This window comes from Anabrus simplex, chromosome 2, assembly GCF_040414725.1.
Source record: "Anabrus simplex isolate iqAnaSimp1 chromosome 2, ASM4041472v1, whole genome shotgun sequence".
NCBI classification, from domain to species: domain Eukaryota; kingdom Metazoa; phylum Arthropoda; class Insecta; order Orthoptera; family Tettigoniidae; genus Anabrus; species Anabrus simplex.
Window position 1 is genome coordinate 1,134,267,554 of NC_090266.1, and position 25,054 is coordinate 1,134,292,607.

The 25,054-nt window shown below is 39.2% G+C and overlaps 1 protein-coding gene across 2 annotated transcripts in view; it reads left to right on the forward strand.

Annotated features, from left to right (window-relative positions):
- LOC136864740 (epidermal growth factor receptor kinase substrate 8) overlaps positions 1-25,054 on the forward strand; it is a 368,916-nt gene that overhangs the window by 294,462 nt on the left and 49,400 nt on the right. For both annotated transcript variants that reach the window (XM_067142087.2, XM_067142088.2), the window contains exon 16: positions 22,886-23,054. In XM_067142087.2, coding sequence (XP_066998188.1) covers positions 22,886-23,054 — 169 coding nt within the window. The remainder of the gene's footprint in view (positions 1-22,885; positions 23,055-25,054) is intronic.

A 25,054-nucleotide genomic window follows, 5' to 3' on the forward strand; every position in this document is an offset into this window, starting at 1 on the left:
TTCCCATCAAATTTATGTCATCAGCATATCCAACTAGTTGAGCTGTTTTGTATAGAAGTGTTCCACTGGTGTCCACCCTTAACTTTCTAATCACTGATTCTAGTGCCAGGTTAAATAGAATTGGTGCTAAGCCATCTCCTTGCTTCAATCCCTGATTCACTTCGAAGAAGCTGCTTACTTCAGTCTGAATTTTCACTCCCACCATCATATTTCTCGTAGTTAATTCCACCAGTCGCACCAGCTTTTCTGGTATCTTGAACTCTCTTAATATCTCCATTAATTTATCCCTGTCATTAGAGTCATATGCTTGTTGAAAGTCTATAAACATCCGTACCACATCTATGCCCCGTTCCCAACACTTCTCCAACACTTGTTTCACAGTAAATATCTGATCAATAGTGGATCTTCCCTTCCGGAACCCTGCCTGGTATTCTCCTAGAATTTCTTCCACCAGGGGTTTTAGTCTCTTCTTCAGGATGGAGGTGAACAGCTTATATACTGTACACAGCAGTGTGATCCCCCTATAATATCTACATAACTACTTATCCCCTTTCTTGTATATTGGGCATATGATGCCTTTGTGCCAGTCTTTAGGCATTTCTTCTATGTTCTACACACTCACAATTAGATCATATATAGCTTCTTGTAGTGTGGTTCCTCTGCACTTTCACAACTCTGCAGGGATTCCATTGATACCTGGTGCTTTATTGTTTTTCAGTTGCTGTATGGCTTCTATCACTTCTTGCATAGATGGTGCTGTGACTTCTGATTCATTTGTCTCAGTGTTATTCCTTGAGGTAGTTGGTGTTTTCCCTTTCATTTCTACTGGGTTCCGGAGGTGTTGGAAATATTCCTTCCATCTATCTTGGATCCCTTCTTTATTTCCCAAAAGCTATCCATTTCTGTCCTTACACATGTTTGTTCTTGCCTTGAATCCTTCTTTCACTTCCTTAACTTCTCTGTAAGCCATGTAGCTATTATCTTCTTTAAATTCCTCCCCTATTCTAGCCATTTTCTCATTTAATTTTCTTCTCTTCTTCGACATACATTCCTTACTTCTTTGTTCTGGTTTTCAACCTCTTGTTTCTTCACCCTTGTTGGTCTCTCTAGGTATGCTTTATATGCTTTATCTCTTTCTTCTATGGCTTTTTGGCATTCCTCATCAAACCATTCCTTTGTGCTCCTTTTGGGTACAAGGTCTAGTGTGTCCTTTGCCACGGCCTTAACGCTTTCCTTCAGAGCAATCCATTTGGTCTCGACCGTTGCTGTTTGGTCCTTATTATATTTCTCTACCAGCACTTCTTCCATTCTTTTCCTGTATCTTTCTGATACTTCCTTATTCTTCAGTTCACTAGTATTGTACTTTTCTATCCTACTCATTCCTTCCTTTCTTGTTTTCAAAATGTGGCACCTTAAGATTGCCTTAACTAGACAGTGGTCGGAGCCACAACTTGTTCCTCTGAATGATCTGACATTCATGTTATTGGATGCCCATCTTTTCTCCATCATTACATGGTCTATATGATTACAGGTCTTTCCATCCGGCGATATCGATGATTGCTTGTGTACCTCTTTATGAGGGAAACAAGTTGACATCACTTTCATGTTTCTGCTGGTAGCAAGGTCAAGCAATCTCTGTCCATTATCATTAGTATTGTTGTGTAAACTATGGATCCCTATTATTCCTTGATATATCTCCTCCTTTCCAATTTGTGCATTTAGGTCTTCTATTATCATCTTAGCATCGTTTGATGGGATTGAATCTAGCACTCGTTCCAGTTCAGCATAGAACTGATCCTTGACTATCTGTTCCTTGTCTTCCGTTGGTGCATATACATTTACGATTGTTAAGTTATGGAATTGCATTTTAACAAGCAGTGTTGCCAATCTTTCATTTATTGCCAAAAACTGTAATACATCAGCTTTGGCTTGTTTTCATACTATAAATGCTACTCCTCCTTCTTGTGCATTCCTTGACTTCCCACTACTGATTATTGTGTGGGTTTTGGTGTCCCAGATCTCATCCCTTCCTGACCATCTAGTTTCTTGTATGGCTGCTATGTACTGCTATGTATATAGATACTCATTTTAAAAATTCACCCCCACCCTTTTTTACCCTCCCATTAATTGGATTTTCGAAAAACAAAAAAATACGTGTTTCCTTATTTTTAAAGGGGACTCTAAATACCAATTTTTACTTCTGTAAACATTTAAAGTTTTGAGATACAGATATTCATTTTAAAATTTCACCCCCCCCCCCCATTACACCCCCTTAGCGACGGAATATCCAAAAATCCTCCTTTAGCAAGCACCTACATTGTACTATAAATGTATCCTCAAAATTTCACTTCATTATGTCCAGTAGTTTTGGCTCTGCGATGATGAATCAGTCAGTCAGGACAAGTTATTTTATATATATAGATTGTGAACAACAAATGTGTAACTGTAAACAAAGGACCCAGTCTAAAGCTAGGTCAAGAACTGATTGACATGCCATAGTAATTTTTCTTTATTGGAATAAGATAATCCTAATATTTCTTTTTTTTTTTTTTTCTGCTAGTTGCTTTACGTCGCACCGACACAGATAGGTCTTATGGCGACGATGGGACAGGAAAGGGCTAGGAGTGGGAAGGAAGCGGCCGTGGCGTTAATTAAGGTACAGCCCCAGCATTCGCCTGGTGTGAAAATGGGAAACCACGGAAAACCATCTTCAGGGCTGCCGATAGTGGGGTTCGAACCTACTATCTTCCGAATACTGGATACTGGCCGCACTTCCTAATATTTCTTTATGATTAGCAAAGACAAAATAGTACTCTAGAAAACAAAAACCAAACACAGTATCTTGAAGTTGCATACTTTCATTTCTATAAGGGGCGATCAAAAAGTTTCAGTTCGACTGCCGTACAGTCTTGAATTGGGATGCCAACGAGGCAAAATCGCCGTGAGCATTGAAGCACTCCTCCCACCAACAAACCAAGTTGAAGATCCCCGTGTGGTAAAACACAGTGTCCTGCCGTGTGAAGAAGTCCTTAACCGCCTGCTGCACATCCTCGTCCGTCAGGAAGCGTCGACGTTTCAAGGCTTGTTTGAGGGGCCGAAGGCGTGATGATTGTACGGGCAAAGATTAGGACTATAGAGCAGGTGCTTGAGTGTCTCCCACTTAAGTTGGCATACATTCTGCCGGATCGACTGGTGTCTTGTATCAAAACGCGTCCTGCACAGAACTTGGTGCACCATTCCAGAATGGTGGTTTCCGACAGATATGGTGCCTCATACACAGTCTTCATTCTCCGATGGATGTCCACCGGGGTTTGTCCTTCGGCAGCCAAGAGCAGAAAAACAGCATATTAGTCCTGTTTGGACGCATTTGGTAATAACGTCGCCATAGATCGCATGGCTGCATTTAACGCACACACCTCAGCAGGACACGACTGCCAAACTAATCCCTTTGCATACATGTCCGTGCTTATATACCCGCATCAGAGTCGTGCTGTGTTGCATGTCCGCTGCGGCAACACCCTTAAACGGAAACTTTTTGATCACGCCTTATATATTTGTAGATTATGTTATGCACTATTCTTAACATGAAGGACAATGAAGAGGCATGATTTGACTCATTTGGCCTGTCCTTCTAACCACTGTCAATTCCAGCATCAACACCTCAATCCTGTCTCCCACAATCAAATTACTTAATTCTCAATCATCATCATCATCATCATCATCATCATTATTATTATTATTATTATTATTATTATTATTATTATTATTATTATTATTATTATTTGATATTTGCATCTGCAAATCTGGCATCTGGTAATTCTAACATTTTTCTAAATTTTCATTTTTAAGAAAATATCTAAGCATTTAAAAGAGACCTAATTATGTTTCTTTTCTTCACAAAGCAATAAAAAATTGGAAATAAAATTCTGAAAAATATTTATAGAAAACTAGCTGTAGTACCCGTTGTTAACAGGTCAGTCACTTAGCATGAGCGTGATTATACTTTTGTCCACCTCTCACATTGATCCCCAGATTTTGAGGCACATGCGACCCCTCCTGGTAAAATATTTGGACGATTTATAGCTAAGATCCTACTGAACAGTTTTTTAAAACTGAAATACCAGGTTTCATTAAAATCCATCCATTTTCACATGTGGTAACAAACACAGACAAATATTAAACTGAACTTGGCATACTAGTAGGTCTTTACAATGACGTCACTATTCCTTTCAGAATACAATATTAACAGACTGGAATGTCGTGGTTAAAAGCAATGCTATCATATGAAATGCTCAATCAAATTAAGAATGGGACAGTTTCTCACTTTTCATGAACAATACTACTCTGGCGTTCTAACAGTGCAAAGTTCCAGAGCTGGAATATCCAGGCCACAGACACCATGAACACTCCTCTGCTGTTTTTCATTACGTGCGTTCACTGCTCATTCCAATCAGCGCCTCAGAAGAGGGATTGAATAACTGGAATGCTATGATGAACCAGTGTGTTACTTACCAGTAGTAGTCAGAAGTTGTATGAACTAAAGGAATGGCATGCTACAAAAAGTTATCGATCGAACTCTCAGCTACTGTACTTCCTGCCAATATTCAGGCAGGCTGTTTTATCGCAGATAGGTGGCAGCAGAAAAGAGAAAGCATATAACAGTGAACAACGTTCAGAGTAATGTTATTGTTGATCAGTTTTGTAGTCCTTCAATTTAGTTTTCTTCTGACACTGTCATGTTAGGGCATTTAATGTAAAAGGAGTCCCTTTTCCTCCTTTCATGACTCCCTCTTGTCTTATTCTTCAAGTGATTTTTTCTTTACAGTATTTTTGTAATCATCTTCACAATTTTCCTTGTTGGCATAGGCTGATGACCATGCTGTTTCACACTTTAAGACAATCACGGCTAAAACCACCACCATAGCCAAGTACCACAATTGAACAATATTTCCACGTTTGTGATGTTCCACGTTGATTTGGACTAAGCAACTAAAGTCTAAATTCATGAATTCTATTATCATAGTACGGTAACACTGCAAAAGACATAAATGATCAGAAATTATATTCTACAGCCCTTAAGAAGATGCTGCAAGGGAAATCCCCAGTAATCGATGAAGTCGGCACGGACATGATTAAAGCAGCAGGAGTCCAGGGTTTACAGTGGCTACACAGAGTGCTCAATGCAGTTTGGAAAGATGGCAAGAGACCTACTGATTGAAGCAAGGGTGTCATTATCCCCCTGTTTAAGAAAGGAAATCGCTGAAAATGTTCCAACTATCGGGGAATAACACTCCTTTCTCATGGGCTTAAGATTCTTGAGAAAATCTTAGAGAGCAGATTGCGAGTCATCTTAGAGCCACAGTTTGAAGAGGAACAGTATGGCTTCAGGCCTAACAGGTCCACAACAGACCTAATCTTCAGTGTCCGTATGTTAACACATTCCCTGCGGCAGTGAATTTCGATGACTTAATATTACGTCGTATCGGCCCACCGGTGACCCGATGCTGCCTTTAGTTATTATCGGTTCGGGTCACCGGTGACCTGACGAATTTGACTTTGTTTACTCCCTAGTATGACATCCTAAACCATGCATGTGCACTTATTGTGTGCGTTATTGTTGAGGAGACATTCCAGCGTATTTACCTGTGCGACAGTGTTCCGATTCAACAATTGCGTGAAACAGAAATGACCCCGGAAATAATTGGGTCACCGGTGGGCCGATCAGAACTAGCAGTATGCCTCGATCCTTTACTTCCATTGGAACACTATGTTGTCGATTAGTTAACGGAAATTCGTAACTAGGACGTAGTTACTCACTTCGCAATTCTGGGAAGTTCGCACCGACGGATAAGAGTAACATATTTCGGGGCACATGGTGACCCGAACCGCACGGAACGTGATATAAGCCTACCCCAGTGCTGTCCTAACCCTCTTTCTTTTCCGTGCCACCGGTGTGTCAGAATGTGAAAGCTCCATACCTAAAAAGGACGTGAAATTGCTTGTAAATATTATATTCGGAAGATAATAAATATATCAATAACTACTTCAGTAACCTCTATAGGCTTTCCTAAGAGCAATGTAGAAAGCAGATATCAGAAGGGTGGTACTCCTTAAACAACAATCTACCATCTGCGGGCAGCAACACTCTAGGCTTCATTCACCGTAACCGCGCTAAGCGATTCCCGCGTAAAAATATAGGTCAGACAACAATTGGGACTCAGGGTGACCCGAAACGATATGAATGGAAGATGAAAAAAATTTCCTTTGGGTCACCGGTGGGCCGATCAAAACTAGCAGTATGCCTCGATCCTTTACTTCAATTGGAACACTAGGTTGCCATTAGTTAACGGAAATTCGTAACTAGGACGTAGTTACTTACTTCGCAATTCTGGGAAGTTCGCACCGACGGAGAAGAGTAACATGTTTCGGGGCACATGGTGACCCGAACCGCACGGAACGTGTTAATGGAAAAATATTGGGAAAAAAGGCAAAGATCTGTTTATGGTTTTCCTTGACATTGAGAAGACATATGACAACATTGCAAGAAAGAAGATACAGGAATGCCTGAGAAAAAGGAATGTGCCAGAGGGACTGGTGAGGAAAGTTCAGATGCTGTATGAGAACTGTACCAACTGTGTGCGATTGGGTGATGGACATTCATCCTGGTTCAAGACCGAAAGTGGAGTACAGTCAGGCAGTGCACTAGCCCCATTATTGTTTATCACCATCATGGATGACATAATGAAGAACATCAAGAAAACCTCTGAACTAAATGCAATGGCCTTCGCTGATATGATCTGGGGAGAAACTGAGGAAGAAGTACAGTCGAGACTCAATGAATGGAAGATTATGTTCCGGGAGTTCAATCTCAAGATAAGCAAACCCAAAACAGTAGTGATGGCAATAAACAGAGAGGGACGACCAGCGAACATCATGCTAGGAAACCATCCACTGTAGAAAGCTGTACCTCGGCAGTGTAATATCTCGAGATATATTAGCCACAAAGGAGGTGGCAAATAGAGTGCAGAAGAGCTCTCACTTTTACCAGGAAGTATAAACACTCCTCTGGGATCCCAAAGTACCATCAAAATCAAAGCTGGTGATGTTCAATCAGTACTTCATACCAATCTTAACCTATGATATTGAAACCTGCACCCTCACTAAGAAAGACTTATCAAGGTTGCAGGCATCCGAGATGAAGTTCCTTATGTCCACACTTCAAACAAACAAACAAACAAACAAACAAACTGGACAAGTTAAGGAATGATGTAGTTAGGAAGTAAGCTGGGACTGTTAGATCGGGTTAGCATGTCCAGACTGAGGTGGTTTGGGCATATAATGAGGATGGAGCCAACAAGGACAGCATATGTTAACTTGGAGAGACATGTGGCAGGGAGACGGATGGTGGGAAGAACAAGAACCCACTGGATGGACATTGCAGATCGGAAAAGGACACTGGAGGATGTCATTAACAACAGAACGTATCTCAATAAGACAGAATGCAAGAGGCTCACCAACAATATCCGGGAAACTGGAACTTTAAAATGATGATGAATAATTAAAATTAAGTGTGAAAAATATTAAATGCAGGAAACATATGATACCATGTGCTCATTCCCTTGAGCGACTATACAATTTACTTGTTAGAGCATCAAATTAAATGAGTCATTTATGACTGTTGTTCAGATTTCAACAACATTTGCAATGATTCATTTGCAGAGTGATCATTCCCCATGGGTATTTTCAGTGAGTGACTGATACACTGATCTAATGAACCAAACCGAACCCCATGGTGCAACAGCCCTGAAAGGCCATGGCATACCAAGCAACAGCTGCTCAGCCCGAAGGTCTGCAGATTATGAGGTGTCGTGTAGTCAGCATGACGAATCCTCTCAGCCAGTATTCTACTGTAGGCTTCCTAGACCAGGGCTGCCATCTCACCGTCAAATAGCTCCTCAATTGTAATAACATAGGCTGAGTGGACCTCGAACCAGCCCTCAGATCCAGGTAAAAATCCTTGACCCAGCTGGGAATCAAACCTGGGGCATGCGGGTAAGAGGGAAGCATGCTACCCCTACACCGAGAGGCCAGCTACTGGTCTAATGAGACATAACAAAAATGGAATGTTGTCATTAGGGACCAAAAATGAGAGCATATCTCGAACTTTTCAATGTCTTGCAGATGAGATTCATCTCGAGAGTCTCTTGGGAGGAATTACCAAACATCTTACGTCATTCACTACACTGACAGCAGAAACTTGCTTAGACATCTCTGTCGGGATGAGTCAGGAGGCAGTTTAGTCTTCCATTCACAGCAAATAGCATAGTTGTTTGTGCAAGTGTATAGAAAGTTAGTGTGTGTTCTGATTTACACTAGCCAACCCATGAGGCCAATAGCAAAATACATCATTTTATTTTAATACAAGCTCAAGGTGGGTGCGAAAGACCTCCACTCTTCTGCTCGTGAGTTGGCTGTGCTGTTAGGGGTGCGTAGCTGTGAACTTGCATCCGGGAGATAGTGGACTCAAACTGCACTATCGGCAGCCCTGAAGATGGTTTTCCGTGGTTTCCCATTTTCACACCAGGCAAATGCTGGGGCTGTACCTTAATTAAGGCCACGGCTGCTTTCTTCCCACTCCTACTGTCGTGGAAAAAAATATAGACAACCGAGTTAATTCGTTAATAAAACGTATATCCTTTGTTACACATAGAAACAAACTGCACCAAAATTTAGCTTATTGTATTCTTTGTTTAATTGTGTGGAGTAGAAATTTTGATCTCATCCAGTTAAAATTTTAACACAGGTTGAACAAAAATATGCCGGTATTTTGTCCATTTCCAACGGAGCGCTCGCTTTGAAAATTCATTACATTAAAAGTATTGATCTGATCGTTACCAAACTTGAGTGCATCTTAAAGTAAGTTATTGTTAATCTGTATACCAAGTTTTTATTTCATCTGATATTTGTAAAAAGGGTTATTGTAAATTTTGTAAGACAACATTTTCTCATTGGGTACAGGGTGGTCATACCTGCAAAAAATTCGGCTTATTATGAAGCTCATGAGAATGTCAGGCCAAAATTAATACTGCTATTTGCCCATATGAAATTGTTGATTTTATATTGATTTATATTTGATTGGTTGGTTGTGTGAGAAGAAAGTACCCTACTGGCCAGTGAGAACGATGCACTTGGCCCTGAAAATTCTAGGGACATTGCCGGGTTGAACATCAGTTGGGCGTTCCCTGCTGTACAATAAGTGAATGTTTGTTGTTTTGTCAGTTATTTAATCAAAATCACAAATCAATCACTACTGATCTGCATTTAGGGCATTCGCCCAGGTGGCAGATTCCCTATCTGTTGTTTTCCTAGCCTTTTCTTAAACAATTGCAAGGAAATTTGAAATATATTGCACATCTCCCTTGGTAAGTTATTCCAATCCCTAACTCCCCTTCCTATAAATGAATATTTGCCCCAATTTAAAACCTTTATTGGACTAGTGCTCAATATATGAACGATAGAATTATGTAGTATATCTCCTATTTCACCATAAGTTCCGGCCTATGAGAAGGACCTCTTCGTTTCGTTAGTGATTAATGCATCAGTGCACTTCGCAGAATTATTTGGAAACTTACTTTCTCTTAGAAGAAGAGAAGAAGTCATTGTTTCTTCAGAATGTCTCATTTCTACGTGAACAATGAGAATTGCAGGAAAAATGAAAGATACTGTGAGAATCTTCACGGCTCGGTTCTGAAATGAACGTACAGTAAAGGTTGCGGGTTTAACCTTCACCATTGGCTTTTCCCGTGCAGGGAAAGTTAAGCCCCTACAGTGTGTGTGCCACCAAGTCCCTTACTCTTTGTCAGACTCCATAGCTGAACGGTGAGGCGTGTTGATTTCCAGATACAAGGCTTTCGGGTTTGATTATTGGCTAGGTATTTGAAATTTATCTTCACTCGGGGCTAGGTGATAGGGCTTATTTAAAGTGTACCCTCTTTTCAAGATATCAGTAGTAATGGTGGGATGCGTTCTACTTGTGAAATATTTTGTATTTAAAGTTCTGGATGATGGGGGAAAATACGAAGGGGGATGAAATATAAACGGGATTTTATTTTTTATTTAAATTCATTTATTGAAAAACACAAGGCAATTACAATTAATTTTTCCACATAGTTTCCTGCTTTGGAAATTCATTTGTCCCAGCATATGGGCAGATTTTTGATGCCCTCGTCATAAAAGGAACAGGGTCGTGTCGCCAGCCAGTTGCGTACAAAGTCTTCCACGCTCTCGTCATCTTCAAATCGTTGACCTCCTAGAGCTCCTTTAAGCGGTCTGAACAAATCAAAATTGCAGGGCGATAAGTCCGGGCTGTAAGGAGGATGATCAAGTGTAGTCCAGTGCATTTCCTGTAGCTTGGAGACAGAGCTACAGTATGCGTTCCCATCTGGAACACACTTTACGGAACTATAGTTCGTTTGTGATGATTGCTTGGCAGCTCCCATAATTGATTCCAGCTTGTTCTGCAATTTCTGATACTCTCGCCCGTCGATCGTCGTCAATAATATCTTTAACTGCACTAATGTTTTTGTCTGTAATGCTGGTCCGAGGACAGCAATCATGTTCCTGATTTTCCACAAATTCTTGTCCTTCCTGGAACTTTTTATACCAGGCAAACACACACGTCCTTGACAATGTTTGATTATCGAACTGTGCCGTCAATCTCTGGCAAATTTCCGCTGCTGTAACTCCTTCACGAGCAAGAAATTTTATAATTATGTGTTCCGCACATTGAGTGTTACTGACGAAACTGCAGGAAATGTCCAACAGCACGCTCTCCCCACTCCTAACAGTCCCGCCTAAGCATAACAGAAGCCCAGGGCCAGTCCTACAAACTGTTGATGTTCAGGAACAAAAATCCTGTTTATATTTGATCGACCTTCGTATCACTCTTCATCATCTAGCATGTTAATCCCTTATTCCACTTTCTCACCCCACAATGCAACACATTCATTGAGAAGTAGCTCTAGATGACTCAAAGCTGATACAGGGCAGTGAGAATTCAGTTGGCAAATAGGCCAACTGAGTAATTTCACTCAGTGAATACACTGCTTTCTTCTCTCAAAACCACTCAATTACATATAAATCAGCATAATATCAACAGTTTTATGCAGGCAAAATGCAGCTTTAATTTTGGCCTGATATTCTCATAAGTTTCATAACAAGCCAAATTTTTTACAGCTATGATTACCCAGTAATGAGAAAATGTTTCACAAAATTTACAACAACCGTTTTCACATATATCAGAGGAACTAAAAACTTGGTATACCGATCAACAATAAGTTACTTTAAGACGTATTAAAGTTTGGTAATGATCAGATGAATACTTTCAGAGTTATGAATGTTCAAAGTGAGCGCTCTGTTTGAAATGGAAAAAATACCGGCATTTGTTTTGTTCAACCTGCGTTAAAATTTTAACTGGGTATGATAGAAATTTCTACTCCACATAATTAAACTAGAATAAAATAAGCTAAATTTTGGTGCAGCTTGTTTCTATGTGGGACAAATGATGAACATTTTATTAATGTATTAACTCAGGTGTCTATACTTCTTTCCACGACAGTAGGCACTTGCTAATCCATCATCGCCATAAGACATATGTCGGTGTGACGTAAAGCAAATATATAAATTGCTGGAGTTGAGACAGCAGGATTTGTGTGATAGAGAAAAGAGTTAAAACTAAAATATATACATTAGCATTATAGAACGTTATGCCTTTCAGCATTCAGTCTGCAAGCCTGTGTGAATTTACTAAACGTCACAACAATCCTCTTTTTGCAACTAGTGCTGTGGTCTCATTCAGTTCTATACCTCTCATCTTTAAATCGTTAGAAACAGAGTCTAACCATCGTCGTCTTGGTCTCCCTCTACTTCTCTTACCCTCCATGACAGAGTCCATTATTCTCCTGAGTATCCTATCCTCTATTCGCCTCACATGACCCCACCAGCGAAGCCGGTTTATGTGCACAGCTTCATCCATCGAGTTCCTTCCTAACTTAGCCGTTATCTCCTTATTCCAAGTACCGTCCTGCCATTGTTCCCACCTGTTTGTACTAGCAATCATTCTTGCTACTTTCATGTCTGTTACTTCTAAATTATGAATAAGATATCCTGAGTCCACCCAGTTTTCGCTCCTGTAAAGCAAAGTAGGTCTGAAAAACGACCGATGTAAAGATAGTTTCATCTGGGAGCTGACTTCCCTCTTGCAGAATACTGTTGATCGCAACTGTGAGCTCACTGCATTAGTTTTACTACACTTTGATTCAATCTCACTTACTATGTTACCATCCTGGGAGAACACACAACCTAAATACTTATAATTATCTACCTGTTCCAACTTTGTATCACCAATCTGACATTCAGTTCTGTTGAATTTCTTACCTACTGACATCAATTTAGTCTTCAAAAGGCTAATTTTCATGCCATACACATTGCACTTATTTTCAAGTTCCAAGGTATTAGACTGCAGGCTTTTGGCACAATCTGCCATTAAAACCAAGTTGTTAGCATAGGCCAGACTGCTTACTACATTTCCACCTAACTGAATCCCAGCCTGCCACTTTATACCTTTCAGCAGATGATCCATGTAAACTACGAACAGCAAAGGTGAAAGATTACAGCCTTGTCTAACCCCTGTAAGTACCCTGAACCAAGAACTCATTCTAACATCAATTCTCACTGAAGCCCAATTGTCAACATAAATGCCTTTGATTGATTTTTAATAATCTACCTTTAATTCCATGGTCCCCCAGTATGGCGAACATCTTTTCCCTCGGTACCCTGTCATATGCTTTCTCTAGATCTACGAAACATAAACACAACTGCCTATTCCTCTTGTAGCATGTTTCGATTACCTGGAGCATACTGAAAATCTGATCCTGACTGCCCCTCTCTGGTCTGAAACCACACTAGTTTTCATCCAACTTCCTCTCAACGACTGATCGCACCCTACCTTCCAAGATGCCAGCGAATAACTTTGCCTGGTATACTAATCAATGAGATACCTCAATATTTGTTACAATCCTTCCTGTTCCTTTGCTTTTAGATAGGTGCAAGGTATCTTACCAATGCTGCATGTTTATCTTACCACTCTATGAAGCCATTTCATCCCTGCCTTCCCACTATACTTCACCATTTCAGGTCTAATTTCATCTATTCCTGCTGCTTTATGACAATGGAGTTTATTTACCATACATTCCACTTCCTCAAGTGTAATTTCACCAACATCATTTTCCTCCTCCCCGTGAGCTTCGTTGTTCGTGACACCACCAGGAAGATTTCCTTTTACGTTGAGAAGATTTTCAAAATATTCAAAATATTCCCTCCACCTGTCCAGGGATCTATTATGAGTTCACCTGAATTACCCAAAACACTGTTCATTGCCTTTTTCCCTCCCTTCCTAAGATTCTTTATTATTGTCTAGAAAGGTTTCCCTGCTGCTTGACCTAGCCTTTCCAGGTTATTACCAAAATCTTCCCACGACTTCTTTTTGGTTTCTACAACTATTTGTTTCGCTCTGTTTCTTTCATACACGTACAATTCCCTATCTGCAGTGGCCCTTGTTTGGAGCCATTTCTGATATGCCTCCTTTTTACGTTTACAAGCTGCTCTCACTTCATCATTCTACCAAGATGTTCGCTTTTTCCGATCTTTACACACAGTTGTTCGTATGCATTCCCTTGCTATTCCCACTACAGCATCCATGTATGCCACCCATTCTCTTTCTATATCCTGAATCTGCTTACTGTCCACTGTTCAAAACTTCTCACTAATCATATCCATGTACTTATCTCTAATTTCCTCATCCTGGAGATTTTATGCCCTTATTGGTTTGCAGACAGATTTCGCTTTCTCTATCCTAGTGCTATAGATACTTAGAGTGGTCTGTATCATCGAAAAATCCCCAAATAACCCGTACATTCCTAACAGACTTCCTGAATTTTAAGTTGGATAAGATATAGTCTATTATGGATCTGGTATCCCTGGCCTCATGTGTAGCGGTTGAATAGCCTTATGCCTCAAGAATGTATTTGTATCTGCCAAACCCATACTAGCACAGAAGTCCAGCAAACGCTTCCCATCCCCATTAGTTTCCATATCTTCCCCACCTTTACCAATCACCCTTTCATATCCTTCAGTTCTATTTCCAACTCTCACATTGAAATCGTCCATTAGCACTATCCTATCCTTGCTGTTGACTCCGACTACGATGTCGCTCAATGCTTCATAAAACTTGTCAACTTCATCCTTATCTGCACCTTCACATGATGAATACACTGAGACAATTCTCGTCCTAACTCTTCCAACTGCCAAATCTACCCACATCATTCACTCATTTACATGCCTAACAGAAACTATGTTGCGTGCAATAATATTCCTGATAAACAATCCTACCGCATACTCTTCCCTTCCCTTTTTAGCAGCCATCAAGTACACTTTAAAATCTTGTATCTCGTCCTCGTTATCTCCCCTTACCTGAATATCACTTACTCCTTGCACATCCAGATGCATCCTCTTTGCTGACTCAGCCAGTTCTACTTTTTCTTCCATAAGCCCCATTAATATTGATAGCTCCCCATCGAATTCCATTTTGTTTGCCAAGTTGTTTCCAAGGAGTCCCTCGCCTGTCAAATGGGAATGGGACTCAGTTAGTCCCATAGGTCCGAGGCTTGCTTAAAATGTTCTGAGCTCGGTAAATTCATGAAGCATGATGCTACCCTACTTACACATAGTCCAAGTGAGGATCTCTCGTCTAACGGGTTATGGACCACTGGTGGATTGTATAGTCCTAGCCGCCTGAGCACAAGGAGGGCAATGACTCGAAATATGTCCGAAATGCCCAATCCCGTTCCATAGCAACTGGTATCCCGACTCTCAGGACCACTTACTAGGCCATTCGGCTGTTGCCCATGGTTCGCGAACTAGGACGCGACTACAGTAACCCACACCATGAACCATAATGATCGAACATAGGATGGAGAAAATGTCATTACCATGAGTGTTGGTGCCAATGCACGTATTATTGGTTTTAAACTCAAATATTGGTAGACCAGAACATTTCTTATGTCAATAACTTGTATACCTCTCATCCTATATCACCCCCTTCTTTCTCTCCATGCCTCAAGGCAAACAGGATTCTTGTTGAAAGAACAGCTTTCCTTCCCCCCCCCCCCCCAAGTGCTTTGCGCTCTTGTCAACTAAATTCTCACTCACTTTTTGTGCATACGGAAGAGTTACAAGCTATCATTGAATTGAACAGTGTGCACTGTATAGACGTTGCTGAAACCTGAATGCGTAGGTATTTACCGTCGTCAGCAGAAATATGGATGGATGACTGCAATGACAGGTGAGGAGGTGGAATAGAATTTTACTTCAGGATTTACTTAAAATATAAGATGATCTGCACCTCGCACCCAGATCTTTCTTTGTGACTAGAATATGTGTTTATAGAACTCAACTACAATAAGAAATTATTAATAAGCATTGTTAACAGACTGCCAAATGTAAGACAGATTGTTGACTTTGAAGTGGCTCTAACAGATCTTATCTTGATCTGTGAGGATGTCATTATTATGAGCGACTTCAGTACAACCTGCTATTAGAGTCTAGTGTATCGAAAAATCTGAATTTATTCCAGGCTATCAATATGAAGATTTTACCAATTAATGCTACAAACCTCATCAGTTTCCCTGAATATTCAACTCGTACATTAATTGACCTAATAATTACAAATCAAGCTCAAAAAGTGATTAAACACAGTCAGATTTTGGCTTCTGGTATTCCTACCTACGACCACCTATACTTATGTTACTCGATCCGAGGACCTAAGTGCAAAACACTGTTTGTTACTTGTAAAGACGAAAGAAAGGTATTGAGTTGAATGAACTTAGTAACGATGCTTATAACCAACCCTGGGATAGAATACATTACTTTTACAACATTGCCTCAAAAATGAACACCTTCAGTAGTCTAAATTTGGGGCTATAAGACAAACATGACCTTAATAGACTGGTAAGAATTTCCCACCTCTCTACCCCATTGTTAACGGGAGAGATAAGATCTGCTATGGCCTGCCACGACAGTTTGTTCAGGCAATACAAGTGCACAGAAGACAAAGAGGACTGTGAGCAATACCAAATACTTAAAAATAGAACTAAGCAACTAATTAGGAACAGTAAATGCAGCAGTTACTTCCAGCAGTTAGCCAGACACAATAACTTGACATAGACCTAGAAAATACTACGATCAATAGGGATAGGTAAAGTTGTAGAGCAGCACGTTCTAACCATCTCATCTAACAACTTAAATAACCATTTTACTCAGTTTAAAATGGGGCCAGTTTCATTTCCCATACAGTCCCTAAAACCTGAAATTTATCATCCTCAAAGTGATCAGTTCACTGTTCTAACTGTCAGTGCAAGCAACAAGCTTGTGCTAAATTCAGTTACATCTAACACAATAGGCTCTGACAGTATCTCCATATTGTTAATTAAAAATATAATTGGGACCATGCTGCCAATACTCACTCACATCTTCAACCACTGTTTGACAAGTGGGATATTTACTAAAATTTGGAAAGATGAGCTAGTATTGCCTGTCCCGAAAAACTCTTTGTTAAATTCTCCATCAGACTGTTGGCCAATATCTATTCTTCCACCCCTTTTGAAAGTACTTAAATGACTGGTTTACTTACGAGTTACGGAATATCTGATCAAGCATGCACTCCTTGAATCAGGCTTTAAGAGGGGACACTGCGACAGCCTTACAGCGAATGACGGACGATATCAGACATTCAATACAAGAACGAAATGTGGCAAAAGCAAAGCAAAGCAAAGTCACCTCCGTACAGGACATGAAGGCCTTTGGAGGAGTGGAAGGTAAAGGCTTCCACCATTGTTAACCTCGGCACTGGATGGGGTAGAGTGGTTAGCTCTACGCCCGGCCGCCTTTGCCCCCAAGAATTAACCTAGTATTCATTTTTGGTGTAGGCTGAGTGAACCTCAGGGCCATATGCACCTCCAGAAGTGGAAATCTTGTTTCTTAAATTTTACGACTTCCTGACAGGGATTCGAGCCCACATCCTTCCGGGCGAACCGAGCACGCCTTTACTGCCTCGGCCAGGCAGCCCCTGAATGAAATGTGGAGGTAGGATAAAGATAACACAGGCAGATTCTTGCTTTTTTTTTTTTTAAATACCTGTATGGAAAATGTTTCAATAATTATATTTACTTTATTAACTTCAGCAGTGCGTTTGATACTCTCAACCCCAAGGCTTTAAGAGAGGACACTACGAGAGCCTTACAGCAAATGTACAAGCTTCAAAACCTCAATTTTAATACAACAATATGCTACAGTTTTTCAGTTCTTATCTCACTGGCCACTGACAACAAATGACAGTGGGAGATACGGTGGAATAAGGTACAGTTTTGGGTCCACTACTGTTTTTGATCAGTATCAGTGACATTGGAGACACATTCAAATTTAGTAAGTTACCACTTTTATGCTGATGATCTACAGATACAACATTTTTATCCCAGTGACATATGTACAGCCAATGAGCAAATTAACTCTGACCTCCAACAACTCAATGACTATGCTACGAGGGGGGATGAAATATAAACGGGATTTTATTTTTCGTTTAAATTTATTTATTGAAAAACACAAGGCAATTACAATTTATTTTCCACATAGTTTCCTGCTTTGGAAATGCATTTGTCCCAGCATCTTTTGATGCCCTCACCATAAAAAGAACAGGGTCGTGTCACCAGCCAATTGCGCACGAAGTCTTCCACACTCTCATCATCTTCAAATTGTTGCCCTCCTTGAATTTCTTTAAGCAGTCTGAACAAATGGAAATCACAGGGCAATAAGTCTGGGCTGTAAGGAGGATAATCAAGTGTAGTCCATTGTATTTCCTGTAGCTTGGTGAGCTGCAATATGGGGCCGCGCATTATTGTGGATGAAGATGACCTGTTGAATCGGTTGGTCTCGTCTTTTGCGGCGGTATGCAATCCTCGCCTTGTTCAACAGCTTGCAGTAGTAAGCAGCATTGATTGTGCGTCGCTCATGCAAAAAATCAATCAGCAAAATGCTTCGCCGATCGAAAAAAATGGTTGCACGAACCTTGCCAGCTGACAGTCGAGTCTTGGCTTTCACTAATGCTGCCTCCCCTTTCCTCCGCCACTCCTTACTGGGCTGTTTGGATTCAGGAGTGTAGTGGTGGACCCATGTTTCGTTGCAGGTGACAATCTGATTCAAAAATGCATCACCTTCTTCTGCAAACCTTGATGTAAGCCTCTGACAGACCTCTAAACGTCTCAACTTCAGATTTTCAGTCAAATGGCGAGGGATCCATCTGGAACACACTTTACGAAACTGTAGGTCATTTGTGATGATTGCTTGACAGCTCCTGTAACTGATTCCGGCTTGTTCTGCAATTTTTTATATACTGTACTCGCCCGTCGATCGTCGTCAGTAATGTCTTTAACCACACTAATGTTTTCGTCTGTAACGCTGGTCCGAGGACCGCAATCGTGTTGCTGATTTTCCACAAGTTCTCGTCCTTCCTTGAACTTTTTATGCTAGGCACACACATGCGCCCTTGACAATGTTTGATCACCGAACTGTGCAGTCAATCTGTGGCAAATTTCCGCTGCTGTAACTCCTTCACGAGCAAGAAATTTTATAATTATGCATTGTGCAGTGGAGGGGTGCACCTGTTGGCCCGACATCGTGAGTGTTACTGATGAAATGGCGGAAAATATCTAACAGCATGTTCTTCCCACTCCTAACAGTCCTGCCTAAGCATAGCAGAAACGCGGGGCCAGTCCTACCAACAGTTGATGTTCAGGAACAAAAATCCCGTTTATATTTGATCGACCTTCGTATTAAAAACAGTTTATTAATAAATCCTAATAAATCTTGATGTAAAATTTTTATTGGTACCAGAAGAAATTTTAATTTGCTAAAATGGTGTTATGTGCCTTCAGTTATGCTTAATAATGATGTCATTCCCTATTGCATGTCAGGGACTAACTTAGGTATTTTAATGAACAAGACATTAAATTGGACTGAACATGTAACAAATGACAAAAGTCCCTCTGTCCATTGAAACGCTACTCAACTATTTTCCCAATACGCCTTAAAATACAAGTTGTTCTCTCCCTCATCTTGCCTATCCTTGACTACTGTGACAGTGTATTAATGGACATAACCCCAGACAGTAATAAGAAACTAGACGAGACTTTAAATAGCTGCTTTAGATTCATCTTTAATCCATGTTATGTTAGTCACATAATGCCTTTTCATAGGAAACTTTCAAGGCTTAGAGTGCAAGACTGTCATAAACTGCACTCGCTAATCCTTCTTCACAGAATACCCAATTCAGATAAACCAAATTACCTTTTTCCACACTTCAAATTCCTCTCATAAAATCATTACCACAATACACGATCTGGTTTCTCTCTTACTATAACTTTACTCCACACCACTATCTACAACCGCTCTTTTGCTATCTCTGTTGCTAGGTCATGGAATTCTCTCCCTGTCAACAGTAGGCACATGGCTTCCCTTAAGAAATTTAAGGTGGAATGGTAAAGGTACTTGCTTGATTCATCAAATTGAGTGAATGGTCAATTATTGTTGTACTTAGTATAAGTGTGTATTAGAATTAATCTCAGAGATATTGTAAATGGTCAGATATTGCTGTTGCATTATGTGTTAGAAAAGCAATAACTCCAAAATTAACCCTACCGAGCTTGATAGCTGTAGTCGCTTAAGTGCGGCCAGTATCCAGTAATCGGGAGATAGTGGGTACAAGCCCCACTGTCGGCAGCCCTGAAGATGGTTTTCCGTGGTTTCCCATTTTCACACCAGGCAAATGCCGGGGCTGTACCTTAATTAAGGCCACGGCCGCTTCCTTCCAATTCCTAGGCCTTTCCTATCCCATCGTCGCCATAAGACATATCTGTGTCGGTACGACGTAAAGCAAATAGCAAAAATTAACCCTAACTATTATCATTTTTAATATATTATTAAAGTATTAATGAATTTATTATTATTATTATTATTATTATTATTATTATTATTATTATTATTATTATTATTATTATTAATTGATTTGTGGACCATGTTTACACAATCTACCTGCCCTTCTGTCATGCACTCTCACCAAAGATCATTAAGTCTTTGGCTTCCGCTTTCCCGCTCTTTTGCCGAAATGTTTCATGGCTTGATCAGTGGCTTTTCTTGTGCATCCATCATTCGTTATTATTGCTATCAGTTGTATTGTTTCATTTTGCAGCATTTTAATTGCATTTTGAAACAGGGCCTAGAGCAACTTCAGCAACAATAAAGACAATATTTATCTAACTTATTTGTAGTGGTGAAGCCAAATGTTACGTTTCTTTATTAATTTTAGCTGTATCCAAAGACCTTACAAAATAAAACTTGTACATAGTATAATTTCCATTCTTTTATATTTCTTGCATTTTTAGCATGTGAGGAATAATCATGGAGACATTGTGATTATTACATTTTTAAGAAACTTCCAAATACCTTTGGAAATATTTGTTCTCTCTAAAAGTATGCATAACCAAAGTTATTTTCCATTGTTTATATCTAATACTTTGTTACTGTATGAGCTACAGGGTGGTGCACAAATAGTTGACACATTTAATTTTAGAATAACAACTTTATTTTTCACAGAACACTAATGAAATTTTAAACACAGGTAGCTTGGACCCTGGAAATACATTTCACTATATCACATATTCAACGTGGCCTCCTCTGCGGAGGACAACCTCTTTGCATGTTTCTGATGACTTTGCAGACAGGCACCCAACAGTTCACCAGTTAAATCACCATTTTAAATAATGAATACAATTGGTGTGTAGCACATAACAGTTCACCAGTTAAATCCCTAATTTAAATAGTGATGACAATAGATGTATAACACATAACAGATCACCAGTTAAACCAGTAGTTTAAATCTTGATGATGAGAAATGTATAGCACCTAACAGTTCTTTCTTCACCTCTACTACTATAGCCAATGTAGGCAAGGCTAACACCTGTCTTGTTTTGTCTCTGGAACATTACTCATTATCTGTTGAATATAATCATCCACACAGGCCATGAAGAATTTCATGTGATCCTACAATGGAATATTGCATAAAGTAGTCAGAATTTGATCTAATGCTGCTTATAGGATAGGTCTAATATAACCATAAAACTTTGGCCAATTTTTCGTTTATTTCTGAAATTAAAAATGTGAAATATTCCCTATAATTTTCTGTAAAATATAATATAAGCTCTGCCATGTTTGTTCTTCATTTTTAAATGTGAACATAATTCTAATTGTTATTCACTAATGAATAATGATTATCGAAAGAGTGGCCAGAGTTACCCCAGGTTTTGGGGTAACTTCGGCTGCCATAAAAATAACTCAATAAACAAAGTTTTCTTCAATGTAGTGTTAATTCGGCCACCATGAATGTTTTTTTGAAAACCTGCAAAATGCCCAGTATCAACAATCATGAACAAATTAAAACGATTTGTGGTGAATGTGATGTATAGTGATCAAATTCACATTTTCCCCAAAGTGTACAAGCATTGTATAATATTACAAATTACATGACGCATTGCATTAATATTTGTAATGGTACCAAAGATAATAAATAAAAGGTACGGAAGTCATAAAGCCCAATTGTATGGAGAGAAAAGGTGGTCGGTAAAAAAAGCAATCTTGTAGACTGTCCTCATAATACACTGTCTTCTAAATTAGGAAATATCTGGGCCGTCAATCAAGTTCTTAAATGTGTATCATCCATGTCAACTGATATCCATCTATTTATCATTGAAAATGGTAACCGTCTTTCCCTCCCTGTCGGGATAAACTTCCCCGTTTATTGTTATTGTGCTTTTATTAATCTCTTCTAAAGCTTTCTTGAAGTAAACAGGATTGTAATTACAACATCCGTGGCCGCGTGATGTTTTCCTGTACGTTCTTGGCATGGTCAAAGTTACCCCGGTAAAGGACAACTTTTATCACATAACTATTCCTTGAAAAACCTATTTGAATAAAATGCCTCAAATTCTGTTGATCAGTTACCAGACGTACTTACATTTTGACCCCATAAACCACTGGAGTGGAGAATCGAATGCTGGGGCTAGAGAACAGTTTGTTTGCTGCTGTTACCAGACAAGACAACAGTCGGGGCTGCAAAAAAATCAATTGACTCAACAACGAGCCTGCCAATGTTATTTGGACTACCGAGTGTTGATAGAGCATTCTATTGAATGTCCATTTTAATTGTTGCAAGGGGTTCATCTTTTCCAGTATAGGAGGCAAGAGAAAATAAGTGTTGCTATTCGTCAGTTGGCCAAAGTTACCCTACTTTACGGTATATTCTATGCCTCTAGGTTATGAACCAAATAACCTGATTCTATACGGTAATTGATATAGTAGACTAAATATATATTACTAATTTGCTGTGTATTTTACATCACAAACATTTGGAGAAAATAGTTAACTAGTGAAGTAAATTGAACATGATTGCAATGTTCCTTATTATCCCAGGCAATGATCTTCCCAAGTAAATTCCTCATAGGTTTTTCATACAGTTTTTTCCTAATCAAGAAAATATGTTTATCAGCATACAGTTTAATTCATAAACCACCACCATTAAGATATTAAATACTCCCTTCAAGCTATTAAAAGTTAACACTGCAGAGTCAAGGCTGCATGTCCCTCAAATTGTATTTTCTGTATGTTAGAGAAACCAGGAAAGCTTTACTGCTTATTCTGTAATTAAGATGATGTTTTGTTATAGCTACTAGTAGTCAAGAGTTGATGCATGAAGAGCTGAAGTCTGTACTCACAATGTTTCGAAATAAACGACGCAATTGGGACATTGTGAAGACACCTGAAGTTTATATTGACCAGAAATCTAGTCCTGACGAGGTTCAGCAGTGGCTTCATGATAAAGGCTTCAGTGAGAAGTAAGACAGATTTTTTCAATACTTCTTGCAGATGGTTATCATTTATATAGTTAATTAAGTTATTTTATAATGTTTGAAGCTTGATCATAGGTGTTCAGTTAATGGTATACAACTTAAATCTTGAAATTCTTGCAAACTCAGTACAAAGTGTGGGGGTAAGTAATGTTATTAATACAGTCGAAACTGTTTATTACGACATCACTTTTAATGACATATTGGATATAAGGGTGAAATATAATGGTCCCGTCTAAATCCTATGTATTGATATTTAGAAATTTCATCATGATCCGTATAGAAGTGGGATTGCAATGATTAAAATTCATAGATAATATGTATCCAAGCATACCTACAACAAAGCTCTTTTCCATCATTGAAAATAACTTAAAACAACAGAAATCTCTCAGCAAATTGGAAATACAAGATTTCATTTCTCTTCTGAAACTGAGTCATTAATAATAATTTCTTCACATTTGATAAAACCATCAATCAACAAAATGAACTGCCTATGGGATCACCCACTTCGGAAATTCTAGCGGACATTTACTTAGACTTTTTGGAATATACAAAAATAAATAACAACACTTTCCAAATATTCTTATGTGGGCCAGGTACGCTGATGATACATTTGTCATTATGGATGAAGAAATCAAGAATGCGATCTCTACCCTGCAGGAACTAAACAACATCGACCCCCACATAAAATTTACGCTTGAGTCTGAAAGTAATAAAGAAATCAATTTCCTAGATTTAACTATTCTTAGAAACCCTTTTCCTCTCTCATGCAAAATCTTCAGGAAGCATACACAAACTGCCAGTACTATTCGTCAAGACTCCATACACCCCCAAACACACAAACGTGCAGCATACAATAGCATGGTTTACCGGGCATTCATGATACCTATAACAAAGAAAGATCTCAACAATGAACTCAATATTATCAGGGCAATCACCAAATTTAATGGTTAAAATAGATTATTTATAGAACAGATCATCAAGGAATTCAGACACTGAGTTAAGACCACTCTCACAAAAGGAAAACCTAAAACTACCATTTCATCTACTTTTACATTCAGTAGTGATGTTTATAAAATCACTAATCTCCTTCAAAAACATAACATAAAAATTTTCTTCAGAACTAATAACAGGACTTCAGAAATTTTACACAATTCATCATCTGTCAATACCTCCAATAGATTTTCTAAATCCGGAATCTATAGATTCAAGTGTAATGACTGCAGCGCCTCTTACATGGGTCAAACAGGATGCAGTTTCACAACCAGATATTCTGAGCAGTCAACGCAGTAAGATACAACAAGTTTTCTGCTATAAGCCAACATATTCACGACTCTAATCATAAGTTCACTGACAATGAACATGACTTTGAGATACTTCAAATAACAAATAAAGGGCCAATCATGAACACTATTGAAAATTGTTTTATTCATTGTGATCAATATTTCAATCCTAACTATAATTTGAACTAAATTTCCGAGAGAACTAATATTCTTTTCTCTTAATTAAATGGCTAAAAAATATTAGGCTCCCAAAAAAAACTCGATCTTTCACGCTATATGCAATATACATCCCCATCAGTTACCCCCACTACCACATCCTTCCGCTCCTCCCTAGTTTCCTGGCAGTTGTCCCTCCTCTACCCCTCCCCTCTCCTCCCCTTCTACATGGCCCTTAACCCTGCGATCGCATTCATCAGTCCAGCTCCATTTGCTGGTCAAACAGGCTGCTCAAGGTGTGTTTGTTTCTAGTCGTTTCTAGTCATTTCTTTTCATTCTGTCTTTCCTTTTGCCTAATTCGGCTTTTAATTTTTTCTTCAGGTTCCAAACCCCATATTGAAGTGGGAACAAAAATTTTTTCAGATCTAACTAACTCGCTGTTCGTTTATTCTTTTGGAACTGCCAAACCACGGATCAAACAAGTGTGAACCTCACATAACAACAAAATTCTGCAGCGTATATTCAACAAGATTAAAGACTCAAACATAT